Source organism: Labrus mixtus, chromosome 21, assembly GCF_963584025.1.
Source record: "Labrus mixtus chromosome 21, fLabMix1.1, whole genome shotgun sequence".
Lineage (NCBI taxonomy): Eukaryota > Metazoa > Chordata > Actinopteri > Labriformes > Labridae > Labrus > Labrus mixtus.
In genome coordinates, this window is record NC_083632.1 from 10104298 (window position 1) to 10118736 (window position 14439).

At 38.4% G+C, this 14439-nt stretch overlaps 1 protein-coding gene across 1 annotated transcript in view; it reads left to right on the forward strand.

Moving 5' to 3' along the window:
* Positions 1-14439, forward strand: part of LOC132955519 (zinc finger protein 385C-like) — a 70012-nt gene that overhangs the window by 15892 nt on the left and 39681 nt on the right. Inside the window, exon 2 of the mRNA XM_061028382.1 lies at positions 11856-12149. Within this exon, the coding sequence (XP_060884365.1) occupies positions 11856-12149 (294 nt within the window). The remainder of the gene's footprint in view (positions 1-11855; positions 12150-14439) is intronic.

Genomic DNA, 14439 nt, shown 5'->3' on the forward strand with positions numbered 1-14439 from the left:
ATTAAAGAGCTGGCATGTCAACCTGCTCTCCCTCTTTGTTTAACATTGGACCTAATCTCTTGCTGCAGAGTGGTGTGTGTGTGTGTGTGTGTGTGTGTGTGTGTGTGTGTGTGTGTGTGTGTGTGTGTGAGAGAGAGAGCGTGTGAGTGTGTGTCTGTCAGTTAACTGCTGATAGCTTTGAGGTGTGTATAAGAAGGATGCCAAACCAGGAACAAGGCCAAACAATCCCAGAGGAGAGTGTGTGTACATTGTTGTACATTTTAAAATGAATTGTTGTTTACTGGGCCTCCATGTTGTTTGAATATTTATTTATTTGCAAACTAATCTCAGTTTGGTGTGAGTCAGCATCACATGCGGTGCACTAAAATGTGTTCGGTTGCATCATATTTGAGATTTAAGGAAAAACATTGACATGGATCTTTCATAACCAACACCATATTTATTCAATACTTTTTGTGGTAAGGATAGCTGCATAACTTTTTCAAATATTCAGTTGGTTTAGTTATTTTATTTTATCAGATTGAATTGAGTTACCAAATCATCACCTTCTTTACATCCGCTGCTGTATGTCATATATATATAATCACTGAAGCCACTAGTTTGAGTAAAAGCTACAAAAGCAAAAAAAAAAAACAATACTTGTTTTGATATAATGATTTGATATGGGGATGGTTACTGACGTGTCATCAGGGTATAGACGTCTTTAAAATAATCCCTATTCCTCACTGTTGACCTGCTAGACGTGTGTGGCTTTGTTAGTAGTTAGAAAGACTTTCACCTTTGTCCGGATTCTTCTTTTTTAGATGTTTAAGAGATGGTTGGTGTCGGCCTTAGTTCCTTGGATATGTAGCCCCATAGTCATGCAGGATAGAAACTGATAGTGATTCAGTAAGACTGTAAATTGGTTTTGTTGACCGCGATGGAGGGCTTAGCTATTTATGTTTTTTTTTTACATACATTAACTCAGAAGTGCACTCATTGTGCCTTTTGCTACTTTTTGGGTTGTAGCTCAAAATTTGAGTTTTGATGAAAAAGAAACTAAACTTCTGCAGACAGGCTGCTGACATGAATCCTTAGCTGGAAACCTTTCATGTGATGCAAATGCTTTATGCTCTGCATGGCAGTGATTATAGCATTGAAAACATACAGTAGATTATAGATGGATGCCTGTTTTCTCTTTAAACTAGAAAGTTTTGCTCATTTGGCTCCACTTAGAAGAAATCACTCTTCAAATTTTGCCATTAGGGTCCACTTGCACATAAGGATGAAATGATCATAATTTGAGGGTCTAAAGTCAGTTTACTGTGACCTCATGTCCGTCTCATTCTTGTGAATGTCTCTATCAGGAGCTCCTCTGTAAGAATAGCATCTAAGTAAAAAAAATACTTTCATTTTGAAAGAACATGTGCTCATTACTTTTGTATTAAATGTATTCATTGTCCACACTACATACATATATGATATTAAGTCTGTATGGAAGGAGACTGACACTTGATTGTTAAGTGAAGCATGAAAACACCAGTGCAAAAATTGAAGTTGTTGATTGTGTTAAAAGTTGACATCAGGTGTTTTGTGTTTTTATTTTACTTCTTATCTGACATACAGAGCAGCCTACATGTTTTAAAAAAGAGTGTGCCACAGCCGCATGTTACACACAGACATACACGCAATGTCACTTCCCCAATGTTCCCAGTAACAACTGAGTCCAAAGAAAATGTAGAGACTAAAAATATTCCCCCTCTTCACAGCTCCCACTCACTTACCTAACAGAGTGAATCACTGCAGTATGTGAGTGGAACATTTGCAAATGACCTTGTCATACACATCTGACACACCAAACAGCCTTCCTGCTGTGAGATTGTGTATGCACACAGTGGTGTTTATCTGGTGTACAAACAGTGTACTGTACAGTGTGTGTGGTGTGTGTATGACTGCATGTTGTCCGGAGGGTCACGGTGAGTGTTAGTGAACGTTAATGTAGTGTGTGTGTGTGTGTGTGTGTGTGTGTGTGTGTATTTATACTTCACTGAGTGCTTCAGGTGAGTCATGTTTCTCCTTGGCCTTCTTTCAAAATAAAGAGCTGTTTGTCATCTTTATTTTAATGCACCAATGAGAGAAAAATCCTCACACATCTAAGACCAGTTTCTGATAAGCTTTTGCTTTATTCACCATTTTTTTTACCTGTAGCACACCTGCTCCCCATTTCAGCATTTAGCAATGCCTTTGAAGTTACAGTTCCCCCTTAGTAAAGGGCTACAACCTCAGATCATTGTTAATATCCGTAATTCTTTGAATCACTTCAGGTTTCACAATGATCTCAGTTAATCGATTAATTGTTTTGCCAGTAAAATGTGATCGAAAAAATAATTTTTCTATGACAGCATCCACATGGTAAACAGATATACTTTCATTTTGATGCAGCCTTTTGGAACAGAAACACAGTCGTGATGTTTTAACTGGAGTCTGTACTGATTGTAAGGAAAAAAAATGGCAGAAAAGGGTTTGTATATTGTACTGTACTAGTTTATTCACATATGTGCAGAAAATAATAGATAATATATCAGATATAAATCAAGCTTTCTCTTACAGACTTCACTCAACCTCACGCAACCTCTGCAGATTTCTGTCTGCATCCGCCATCCAGCAAGATGTGGCTTTTTGTCCATTTTCTTTGCCTTCTCTGCAGAAAATTGCAGCATAATTGAGCTGCAATTTGAGTTGAAACGCTTCAAATTCATGATTTCACAGCCTGTGCGGGGTTGCCTAGCAACACAACTGTAATTGTAGTCCACCTGTCACTCAGTCTTTCAGTCGTCATTTTGACTGTCAAGACTAAAAAGAGCAGGAGGTGTTGGTCTCTTTTCTTCGAAAGTTATTCATATCTAAATTTGTTTGCATTGTGACTCACTTATCACAGTTATTAAATCAGAGCAAGTGATTCTTAGAAACTCAAATTATTTATTACTCGTATACTTCCACCCGCAATTTTTTCCATGTCAGGCTGAAGGCTTTATCTGCTGTCGGCGTAATGGAACAGAGACGACAGGTGTTGCAGCGAGGGAACTGATCTTGACCTCTGTGTCTGGAACCAGGCCATTTTTTAAAGAGCGTATGCTGAAACATCCCAATAACAGCTGCTTGCATTGAACCCAGAAGGCGTTTATCCAACTCTTAACACATCTGGATTTTTCCAGGAAGTTTCCTAGATCACATAAGTGTCTGGAGAGTGTTGGACTTGTTCAGTCTTAATTTAAAAGGCCAGTCTAAACAGAGGACTTCATTCTCTGAAATATATTCTTAGGACTACTAGTGGTTCATTATTGTTGTCTAAACAGGCTTTAGAGACAAGCACATCACATTGTAAAGTAAAGAAACAAATCAAAATGCACATTTCAAAGCCAATAATCCTTTATGGTATCATAGAAATACAGTTGGAGGGAATTAAGTGTAGCTATATATAATGAGATGCCACACTGGATGCTGTTCTTTTGAGAAATTGTAGTGAACTGCATGCAAGGGAACCTGATTCTAAAGCTCATCCACTTTCTTTAGATCACTTTATAATGTTATCAAAGCTTCGCTAAGAAATTTGTTTTACTGGAGAAAGTCTCTTATAGCTTGTATTATTCGAAATATTTCTTCCAAGCTTTACAGTGCCACAGATTTTCTTGATGCAGCCTCTCGTGTCAAAGCTCGGTCATAAATAATAATACCCTCTTTTACTTTAACTTATGTCAATACTGTCCATTTATTTAACTTATGTCAATACTGTCCATTTACTACTCTGTTTTTGCACATTTACATTTAATCTTTCATATTTAATTTACAACCATTTACAACTCTGTTTTTGCACATTTACGTTCAATCTTCCATACTTAATCTTCCTATTTAAGACTAATAATGCTTAGTTAAATCCTGGTTGTATATATTCACATTCTTATTTTTGATATCTTTTAGTACTTATTTACTTTGTATTAAATATTATATTGTGTTTAGATTGCTAACATTGTGTTTTTTACTCATATTGTGTGTTGGATAACCTGCTGCTGTAACACCACAATTTCATGGGATCAATAAAGTAATTATATTCTATTCTATTCTATAAGTTCTTTACACATTAAAGCAGCACATGTGGTACAGATGGGGAGAACAGGAAATAGGCTGAACAGGTTTCTGGTTTTATAGCTACATGTCAGCCCAGGACTCACCTGGTGGGACAGATATTCCCTATATTCAATCCCAAGTGATTTAATTACATTTGAATTAAGATAACATATCTTTAATATGTTTACTATTATCTATCTAAGTGTTTGGGCTTTCATAATTTCAAGATCATCAAAACAAACATTCAGTGTGCTCCGTTTTTTTTTTACAATAATGCTCTTGTTTTGTCTTTTGATATCCTGCACCCCCCTTTTACTTTACAATATGGTTTCTCTTCACTCTTATAGGTCAGATTTATGCCACTTATATTACATAGCTTCAGGCAAATGATAGAGGAGACTCGGATAACACCCTCTGAACTTCAAAGAAACATTAACAGGCCAACTGTTAAGCAAGAAAGCAAAGTTCTCAGCCTTCCATTGTCCAAATGTGTATATAACATCTTGGGCTGGGCAACGATTAAAAGTTTTAATCGCGTTAATCGCATGAGCGCCTGTGATTAATCGCGATTAATTCTCAACTTAAACAATGTAATCAAAGCAAATAAATACAAAACTAAAGCTTATTGTATTGGTTGCAGTCTGGACGCAGAGTGGTGTGGGTCTCCTCTCTGCTCTCTGACTGACAGCCTGTGAGTGCTTTTGGAAGAGGGAGGGGCTCACGGCAGCACCCGCTGCTCGTTGAGGACAGTGACTGCAGAGCAATACGTGCTTTCACGTCAGTTTCTTACACCAAAAAAGTCTCCAATAACACCAGAAAAAGTCGCTAGATTTGTCGCTAGTAGCTGTTGACAAAAAAAAGTCGCCAAGGGGGTTTGGAAAGTCGCCAGATTTAGCGAGAAAGTCGCCAAGTTGGCAACACTGTTTCCTGTGAGCGCCGCAGCAAACATGCGCAGCAGTAAGCAACATACGAGGTTCGCTCACGATGGAATTTAACAAAATAAAAGCCAGTGAGCAACAGACTTTTACAATAAGAAAATAAATAATAAAAACTGCGTTAATGCGAGATAAAATAATTGTCGGCGATAATTAATTAATGAGTTAACGCGAAAATAACGCGTTAACGTGCCCAGCCCTAATAACATCTGATTGGTATTTCTGTTGTGGAGGACAGATAGTTCAAATACTTACATTTCTGAACCTACTGTAGCCATAGCCTGAATTCTCTTAACTTCTTTCTTAACTGTACCATTGTGACCTGTCTGTAAAATAAATTATATCTTGTTTACTCTATGTGAATTTCACAGTAGCAGTAGAAGCCAACATAATTGAGTTATCATTTTAGATACTCCTGGCCTCAGTATTGACAATCGTGAGTAAGATGTTCGTCATGAGAAAGCAGCCACACAAAAAAAATTGGGCTGAATGATTTGGTGATGGTGCTGAAAGAAAACTTAAACTGTCAAAATGCAGTTCACTGGAGTGGTCTAAACAAAAGTGTTGGGAAGACTTTCTCGACTCAGAAAAAGTTTGAAGATCCTGCAGACCGAAACGTTTTTTGGGGGTATAAAAGCTCTAAGCATGTGTGGGAGTCTGCTGACTGTGTTTGATTGACATCCTCCTCGCTCTGTAAGTGAGCCGAGGACAAATAACACCTTGATTAATGTTGTTGGTGCACGGAATTTGGTGCCCATTTAATTTGGAAGATATCCCTACCAACCCTCAACCTGAGTCTCATCAGGATAAATGGAAAAACCTATGTGGGCATGCACGTTCTTTTTAGATAATCTTGAAATTAGTAGCTTTCTTTTTTTTTTAGCACATTCATTTTCAATGAGCAGAAAGTCACCTTGCACTCACATTGTCTTTGGATGGTAGTAATTTGAGAGTTGAAGTAGTTTTTCTTACGACCTCCACGGCTTCCACGACTTCGACTACAACGCATATCAGTATTGTTTTTTTTAGTATTGGCATGTACACCACTCAGTGCCCCAATCTGATACCATAACCAATAATCCCCCCCCAAAATATTAAGCGGTTGCAGGTAAATTATCACGTGATGGTTACAAGCAACATCATTGTGGTGCTAGCAAACAGCGTTGTGTTATTCAAAAATAGCAAAATGTTTGCAGAAGAATCGAATAATTGACTCATATTATTTGTATATTTTTTAACTGCACTAGTTTCAGAGAAGTAGTCATTATCAGCAAACACTTAAATCCAGGTGCAGGTTGATCGGTGCAAATCTGGAGAAATATATAGATACACAATACATGAATGAAAAAAACAAGTTCTTGACCATCAAGCCAACGTTTACCTCCATCCTCTTTCTACGTTATATGAGCTTAAGTAAATAAACTTTGTAGGTCAGAATAGTGTAAGTTAGGACTCTGAAACCATGGATAAGACAACTTTAACAGTCCAAAAAGTTGCAGCCATACATAAGTAATCATATCTGGCAGCATCATAATACATTAGTCATTCATATAGTCACCCATTGTGGAGAATATTCACTGTGGCAACAAGTGAGTCCCTTGATAGAGTTGTTTATGGGTTTGACGGGTCATTTCCCTGCAGCTGTCTCAGGCCATGAAGCAAAGATGTCGGGCACGCAGTTGGCAGGGAAAGTTAGTAGAGTATTACACAGAGACGGCACTCATGGGCAGGTGAATTAGTATTTATATCTGCTATGTTGTGTGGTCGCTGACATGAATCATTAGCTGAAATCCTTTAACAAGATGCAAATGCAGGATGTCTTAGTACTGAAAGAATACGTTATGCTCTGCATGGCTGTGATTATAGCATTAAATGACATACAGTAGGTACAAAGATGGACGCCTCTTTCTTTTTAACAAACAAGGTATTTTTAGAGACGATGGCTTTTTATCAAATCAGCAGATATGAAACCAAGTCTACAGCGTTTTTATTTGCTGCAGGGCAGTTTTGGTCTGTGAAAATGTGCAGAATAAGTGTGAAATCCTCGACTGTATTTACATCATGACAGCAGGAAATACCACAGTTATTTTTACACATTTTTATAGGACGTTTCTAGGGACTTCAGAGCACTATAACACTGAAAGAGCACTATAACATCACTACACATTCGAGATTAGTTAACTTGTGCTTTAATTTCTTATTTTTGCTTAATGTCTTATTTCTTTATTAATGTTCTATTTTAATGTCTCTTTTTCCCTTTTTCTGGATGTTTTTTTGTTTTGTGTGTAGCACTTTGAATTGCTGCTGAAATGTGCCATAGAAATAAACTTGACTTGTCTTGACTTGACTAGGGGACTTAACACCCGCCTCTGTGTCTAGCTGATTTACTAATAATAATAATATACTTTTTTTATTTAAAGGCGCATTTCAAAGCACCCAAGGTCACCTTACAAAGCAGAGATAAAAACCACAAAGTAACAATACATTGATAAAATGAACATTCATTTACAGAGTATAAAATCATGGTGAAGCAGATTTGAGAGACAGGATGGCTAATGATCAAACAGAATATGCCAATTTAAAAAGATGTGTTTTGAGATGAGATTTAAAAACAGTGAGAGAATCTATATTACAGATGTCTGGTGACAGAAAGTCCCAGAGGCGATGGGCAGAGCGGCTGAAGGCTCTGGACCCCATGGTGGACAGGTGGGCACGTGATGCAGTGAGTTGTATGGAAGAAGAAGACCTGAGAGTGCGGGTGGGGGTTTTGATGTGCAAGAGTTCAGAGAGGTACAGAGGAGCAATGTTATGGATGGTCTTAAAGGTTAGTAAGTCAATGTGGTATTTAACTGGGAGCCAATAAAGCTGCTGAAGGACAGGAGGGATGTGATTTGTTTATGATTTTTAACTTTTGGAGCATCGGATCAGAGAGTGGTAGTTAAAGCAGCATTTATGACCTGTGCTTATATTCTTGGCTTTGTTTCCTCATCTCGACAGGCTGATGAGCGCTGGTATTTTAAAAGCTGCCAGGACCAGATAGCTTCACTGCTAAGAGGAGAACAGATACTGTGTTTACTGATAAAGCTACCGAGTTTCTCCTCTCATAGCTCTTTGTATCACAAAGCTGTTCAACAACATTCACAGTAGCTCCATGATGCATTGAGATTTTACGGCTGGTTCGCTCAGATTTATCTGCATCCTCAGGGTCAGTAGGTTGAGCTGATGTGTACTACATGGATAACAGTATATTCTCTCACTCTCGCTGCTTTACCTCATTTAAAAAGAGAGAAAAATAACAGCCAGCATGCTGCTAGCATTATGATGTCAACTACCCTGCTCCTTAGCTCATAATGGCGCTTCATTAGGTCCTGATTTTCATGTGTCATGAGTTTACTTGAGTTTTCATGGAATTTTCAGAAATGTTTGATTTTTTTCATAAAAGCCAGTTGTTCGTTCTTTGAAGAACAAAGGGCATCAGCTGCCCAGAAAGGATTTCTTTTACTTTTGAAGTAAAAAATAAACAAAAACAACAAAGTTTTGATTCAAACTAATAAAGTGTTTGACCAGAAAGAGAAATTCATGTACCATGCAAGCTTCCTCCAAAGGATCAATGCTAGGCCTTCTTCGGCCTGTATTCAGCATTTTTAGTGCCTTTTGGATGCATTTTGTTGTGTGTTGTGCAACATAGCTTTTGGCTGTGTTGGTTGTGTTTTGTAGCAGAATTTCAATTCGGCAAAATAGTTTTCTTTTGTTGAGCTGTCAGGGCAACAGAGAAATATGCAACTGTGAAGGATGTTTTTATAAAGAATTACATTGCAGTACATCCTCTGGGGGTCAACTTCAACTCTTGGGGATTTAAATGTTGATTTATAACGATAGGAAAATATCAGGAATAACTTTTTCTCAAGGGTTTCACTCTTAACTGACAACTTTTTGATTTTGCTCTGAAGAGTATTGTGATTTACTCTTTTGGTCTGTAGTGGAGGACCAGGCTATTTCCAGCTGCAAACTCTGGTGCCAGGCAGACAGAGAATCTCTGGCTGTTGTACAGAGATCCAGCAGAAAGCAGCAGCTGCTGGCTGAACCTCAATCTGTTTAAGTCATTTGATAATGGGGATGTCCCGTGCCAAGCCCATGCTGACCACAAGTAAAGGAGGTAGAGGTGTAGCTTGGATGCATCCAGTCTAATGGAGGGTTTAAACTTTGGCAGTTTTCCGACAAAAACCAACAAGAGCGGGGCGTCGGTGGCGCTGTGGTTAGTGCACACGCCCCATGTATGGAGGCTATAGTCTTCCAAGCGGGCAGCCCAGGTTCGAGTCCAGCTTGTGGCTCCTTTCCCGCATGTCATTCCCCACTCTCTCTCCCTGATTTCAGACTCTATCCACTGTCCTATCCCTACAATAAAGACACAAAAAGCCCACAAGAGCATCTGAACAGGACTAGTTATTAAAAGAAAATGATCTGAATAGAAAAACCTTGACGACTCCAATCACCTTAAGGTGAAATAGACGGTCTTTCCATACCTCCCTCTGACTAAACCTGGCTGCTGACTCATCAATACCTTTTACAAAACATTAACTGACAGAAGACTTCAGATACGTGAGCAGCAGACAGCACTGTTCTCAAGCAGCTAACAGACAAGAGACACACAGCAGGTGGGCTGGAAAACAATCAATGCGTCTGGATGTAAAAATGATTTGTGCGTGTAATTCTTTGTAGGTGGTGATAAGATAAACAATCATGAGTAATAGTAAACAGGCGGCAAATATACAATTTTCTGGCAAAGTTAAAGAAGCGTTAAAAACTTTCCACCCCTTTTGCTCTGGACGGAAATCTTAAAGAGGTAAATTGTGAAGAGTGTGGCTTTTGAGTAGTTCTGGACTTTTACAATAATGTATTTCAATCAGAATTTCCTTAACAGAAGCCTCAGATGCCCAAAGTTAACTATTCACTACTGTAATACATACTGTATATGTTAAATATCATTATTTGCTGACTTGATAGATTCATGAGATTCATGAGTTAACTGCATTTCCTCAGCGTCTTTCTCAAAACCAATTTCTTTATACTCCCTCAATTGTACGATTTTAGGACAAAATCAGTAAAAAAAAAAGTGCAATAGCATTGATAAAATCATAAAAGTGTTGAACCCTTTCAGACATGATATTATAGAACTCATCAACAATATCCTTACTGTTTGCATTTATATTTATATACCTCTAAATGCCTTAAAGTTATGATATGATACACTTTATTGTCACCCTGGGAATTTTTTCAGACCTTTGTCCTGCACATTAAGCTGCATCCGCAGTAGCATCAATAAAAAAGACAAAAAAACTGTCATACACATGTAAACAGAGAAGGGCACTTAAATGAAAACCAGACACAACATATTTTGCACAATAATGCAAAACATCTGTATAAAAAACACAAAATAAACAAGAGGGGAAAAATAAGAGCTTTTTTAGCAATTTGTATAATCTAGATTTAAAAAACTAAATCTCATGTATTTTCATACTTTCACACATTTTGTACTGCTGAGCAACAGTCTCTGTAAGGATGGATAAAAGCACATGTTATCCCATCTTAATTGTAAATGTTATCCAGGAGACATGATGTTTGTTTCCTACCAGATCTGTTGTTTATAGACACAACCTTATGTGAGCAGTGTTGTTTTTTTCCCAATGATTTGTTTATTCTAAATGTGTTTTAAAATCATACTCTGCTGTGAGGAAAAAAATAGGTTTTCGGCTGCATTTGTATTTATTCATATTTGTATGAAGTGGGCGTCTCTGGGCCAAACAACTGCTTTCACATCCAACTCCATCCCTGGCTTTTAAAATTGGCCCTTTCCTCATGTTTCTCTGACACTCTGTATGTTTAAGCATGTGTGTTTGTCGTGTGCAAGGTTATGGCACACACTTCTCTTTGTTGAAACACTCCTTATTTCATCACCATCGTCACCAGCAGTAACTCATGTCCCCTCCACTGCCACACTGCAGTAAAACATCATTCAAATCATCACCGAGACGGACTGCAGCTTTGATGTTGCTGGTCTGCAGCTGATGAATTCCAGCAAACACATTTCCATTCCACTTTCATCTCCCCACCAGTCAAATTGAATTTTTCAGAACAGCAAAGATTTTCCAAATGATGGTTTCTGTTTGGTGCGTTCAGCGAGGCGGGAGATAAAACGTCCATCACGTCGAGGGCTTAATTGACTCCATTATCATATAAGCAGCACCGAAACAAAGAATTCAGTTAGTCTTTTGGTGGCATTTGCACATGTCCGCATTGAGCTGCAGCTTGATTTATGCTGTCAGAATTGCTCGGCCATTTCAGGTGTTAAAGCTCTCACAAAGACATGTTGCCTTTATGTTCCCAGAGGAATAATCTTTTATGATCTGATAAATGGAGAGAAGCAGGAACAAGATACTTATCTACAGTCTCTGTGATGTATGTGCCACAGAGAGACCAGTGTTGTCAGTTAGTGGTGTCTAAGGTCCAGGTTTTACTAAAAAGACGCAGTGGTATATCTTTTGAGTTCTGACACAATAGCGGCCCTTTAATTTGAGTCTATGATGGGATGTGAACGATTTATAACATACAATTTGAATATTTTAAAATGCTGACAGTGACTGGCCAAAAGATGTAGATAAATCAAAATAATAAGCCTCCTTTGTCTGCCTTTAAATTCGCTCTCTGTAAGGTACAATGAAAGCTGAAGCATGCCGCTCTATCCCCCCCTTGTGGAGGCTTTAAAAACATACATGTCACATATTTCGATTAGCAATGTCTCCGTCTTTCTCACTCTAGATATGAAGCGTCCAAAAAGCCCGAACTGGCCGGACAGCAGCCCCCCTCCCAAGGCTCAGCAAGGAAAGAGGAAAGAGGAGGAGGAAGAAGAGGAGGAGGAAGATGAAGAGGAGAGGAAGGTGGTGGCAGGACACAAGGCCAAACGTGAGCGACGTCAAAGCAGCAGCGTCAGCAGTGCCACAATGTGTCAGGTGTGCAACATCCAGCTGAATTCTAGCGCTCAAGCCCAGATCCACTACAGAGGGAAGACCCACCAGAGGAGGCTGCGACGGCTGGCCAAGGCAGTCAGCTCAGGTAGGAGAGCACTAAGTTTGTTTACTTATGTTATATTATCATTTCCAAAGTTCACAACCGAGACAATGTACTGTATTCATCATTTTTCTTTGTAAATGAATTGATTTAAGCTGCATAAGTTTGTCACGCCCTATTTAATACTACTCCTCATCTGTCTTAAGACCTGTACAGTACTGGCCTCACAAACCCGAACAAAAAGGGTTCACACTAAGCAGCCACACGAAGCTGGCTATCAACCTGATGAGTTAACCCAGAGTTACTATGAATGCATTCATATTAAAGTGACTGCTGTCCAATAATTAACACCAAGCAGACTTAATCATATAACAAAACACTTTAACAAAGGTTCTTGTCTTTTAAATTGCAGCCTTTTATTGCGATCTCTGTAACTTTTTCTTGCTGTTTGTGTACGCTTGGTGACCGACTTGTTTTTGTCGTGTGTCTTATCTTAGTACTGATTTCTTCTGCTGCCTTGGTGGCAATGGTCACTCTCTTTAAAGAGTTCACTTAAGGAGGCACGCTAGTATTTAAAGCAATCAAGTACAGCTGTTCTCATAAAGTTATAACCTTTTATGAAGCTTGTATAGTGGCCAGCCTACATTGAATCTCATATTGTTCTAATTTTTGATTAAAATGTCAATGTTTTAATCATAAATACAGAGTTTTGAAGAAATCACCTCTATGATATTCCTAGCAGCAAATAGAAGAGTTTCAAACCATAAATCAGGGAACCCAAATCTCATACACACCAGCTTCAGTGACACTCCATGTACATGCTATTTTCAAGGAAAACGTTCAGTATTCAGATAATGGATATTATGCTGGAATTGATATCTGACATAAAAAAACATACACACAGAAGATAGCTCTGGGTAAGCATCTGTAATGATTCTGTTAGGCTCTAAGTATAACATGGAACTTTAGGTGTCAAATAACAATTATAATTTGTAACATATAAAGTACATTTTCAGGCAGTCACATTATAATATAACACACTTGTGGCGCTGAGGACTTCCTCTAAAGGACACATACCTTTGCAGTTAAAAGTTCTCCAAAAGGCTCCCAGGGAGCAAAAGTTTATGCTTTTTAGGATGTAGTTTTTTTAAAGCCCTTATGAGTCATAAGAGAAACCAGAGAGAGGGAGAGTGGGGAATGACATGCTGAAAAGGAGCCACAGGTCGGACTTGAACCCAGGCCGCCCACTTGGAGGACTATAGCCTCCCTACATGGGGTGCGATCTTACCACTGGGCCTTCTGCATCCCGAAATAAGAATATTTGTAGGACTTAGGAGACTGTCACCATATCAAGCTGATGTTTCAAGGCAAGTAAGGATACAATTGTGAAGACAGAAAGAGGCCAGGTTATCCCTACATGAATTGACCTTTTCCCACAGCAGACATTTGGTATAAGTACTGTGACGAATGATGTCTCCATTACATTAACAGGTCCCAGTACACCATGCCCGTGAGACATCATGCATGATATCAGAGCCCTGAAACTAGATAACCTAAAATGAACAATGCTATTCATCCATTGGAAAGCTAAAACATCTGCTGTGAAAAAACTGTCTTTTCTCAGGTCTCAGTGCAACATTATATAATAAAGAAGAAAAACACTGACTGAAAGACTCGTTACTTTATGTTGGCTTCACAACGCTGCAAACCGCCTCAAAAAGACCACAATTTAATCAACAACTCTGAACAAAAAACAGAACATTATGAGCCTCACTAAATTGATGTTTACTGCAGGGTTGTTGTACTATCCTTGGTTCTCCCTTTTTTTAACACTATTTCCATCATTTTTTCCTCCATAGTGGGTCTGTTTATAATTGAAAGAAACAAGTGCTTCTTTGTTTCTGAGCCTCAGGCTTCTTGGTGCCAAAGTTTGTAATGAAGACAATTTGCCTCGCACACGTTCACAGTCAGATTTTTGTCTGTGTAGATACTGGATCTTGATTTTACAGCATAAAAAATTCAGAAATAAAAGAAAGGTTTAGAGTTACCATGAACTGTCAGAAAAGCTTTGTTTTGACCTTGAAATATATGCAAACACTGGTTTTCAGCAGAAATTCAAATGTGGAGAAATAGCAGCCTTTTATACTGTATCTAGATATTAAACACAACTTGTTAAGGCATTTATTTATTAATTGTGACTTATGGTATAATCTTTCTCTTATATTCACATCTGCAAACCATAAGGAGGTGTAATACACTCAGTATATATTTACTATTCCAACAGAGCCCCTCGCCATTTCCAAGCATTTTCTGCACACCTGCTTTGATGAAGGGC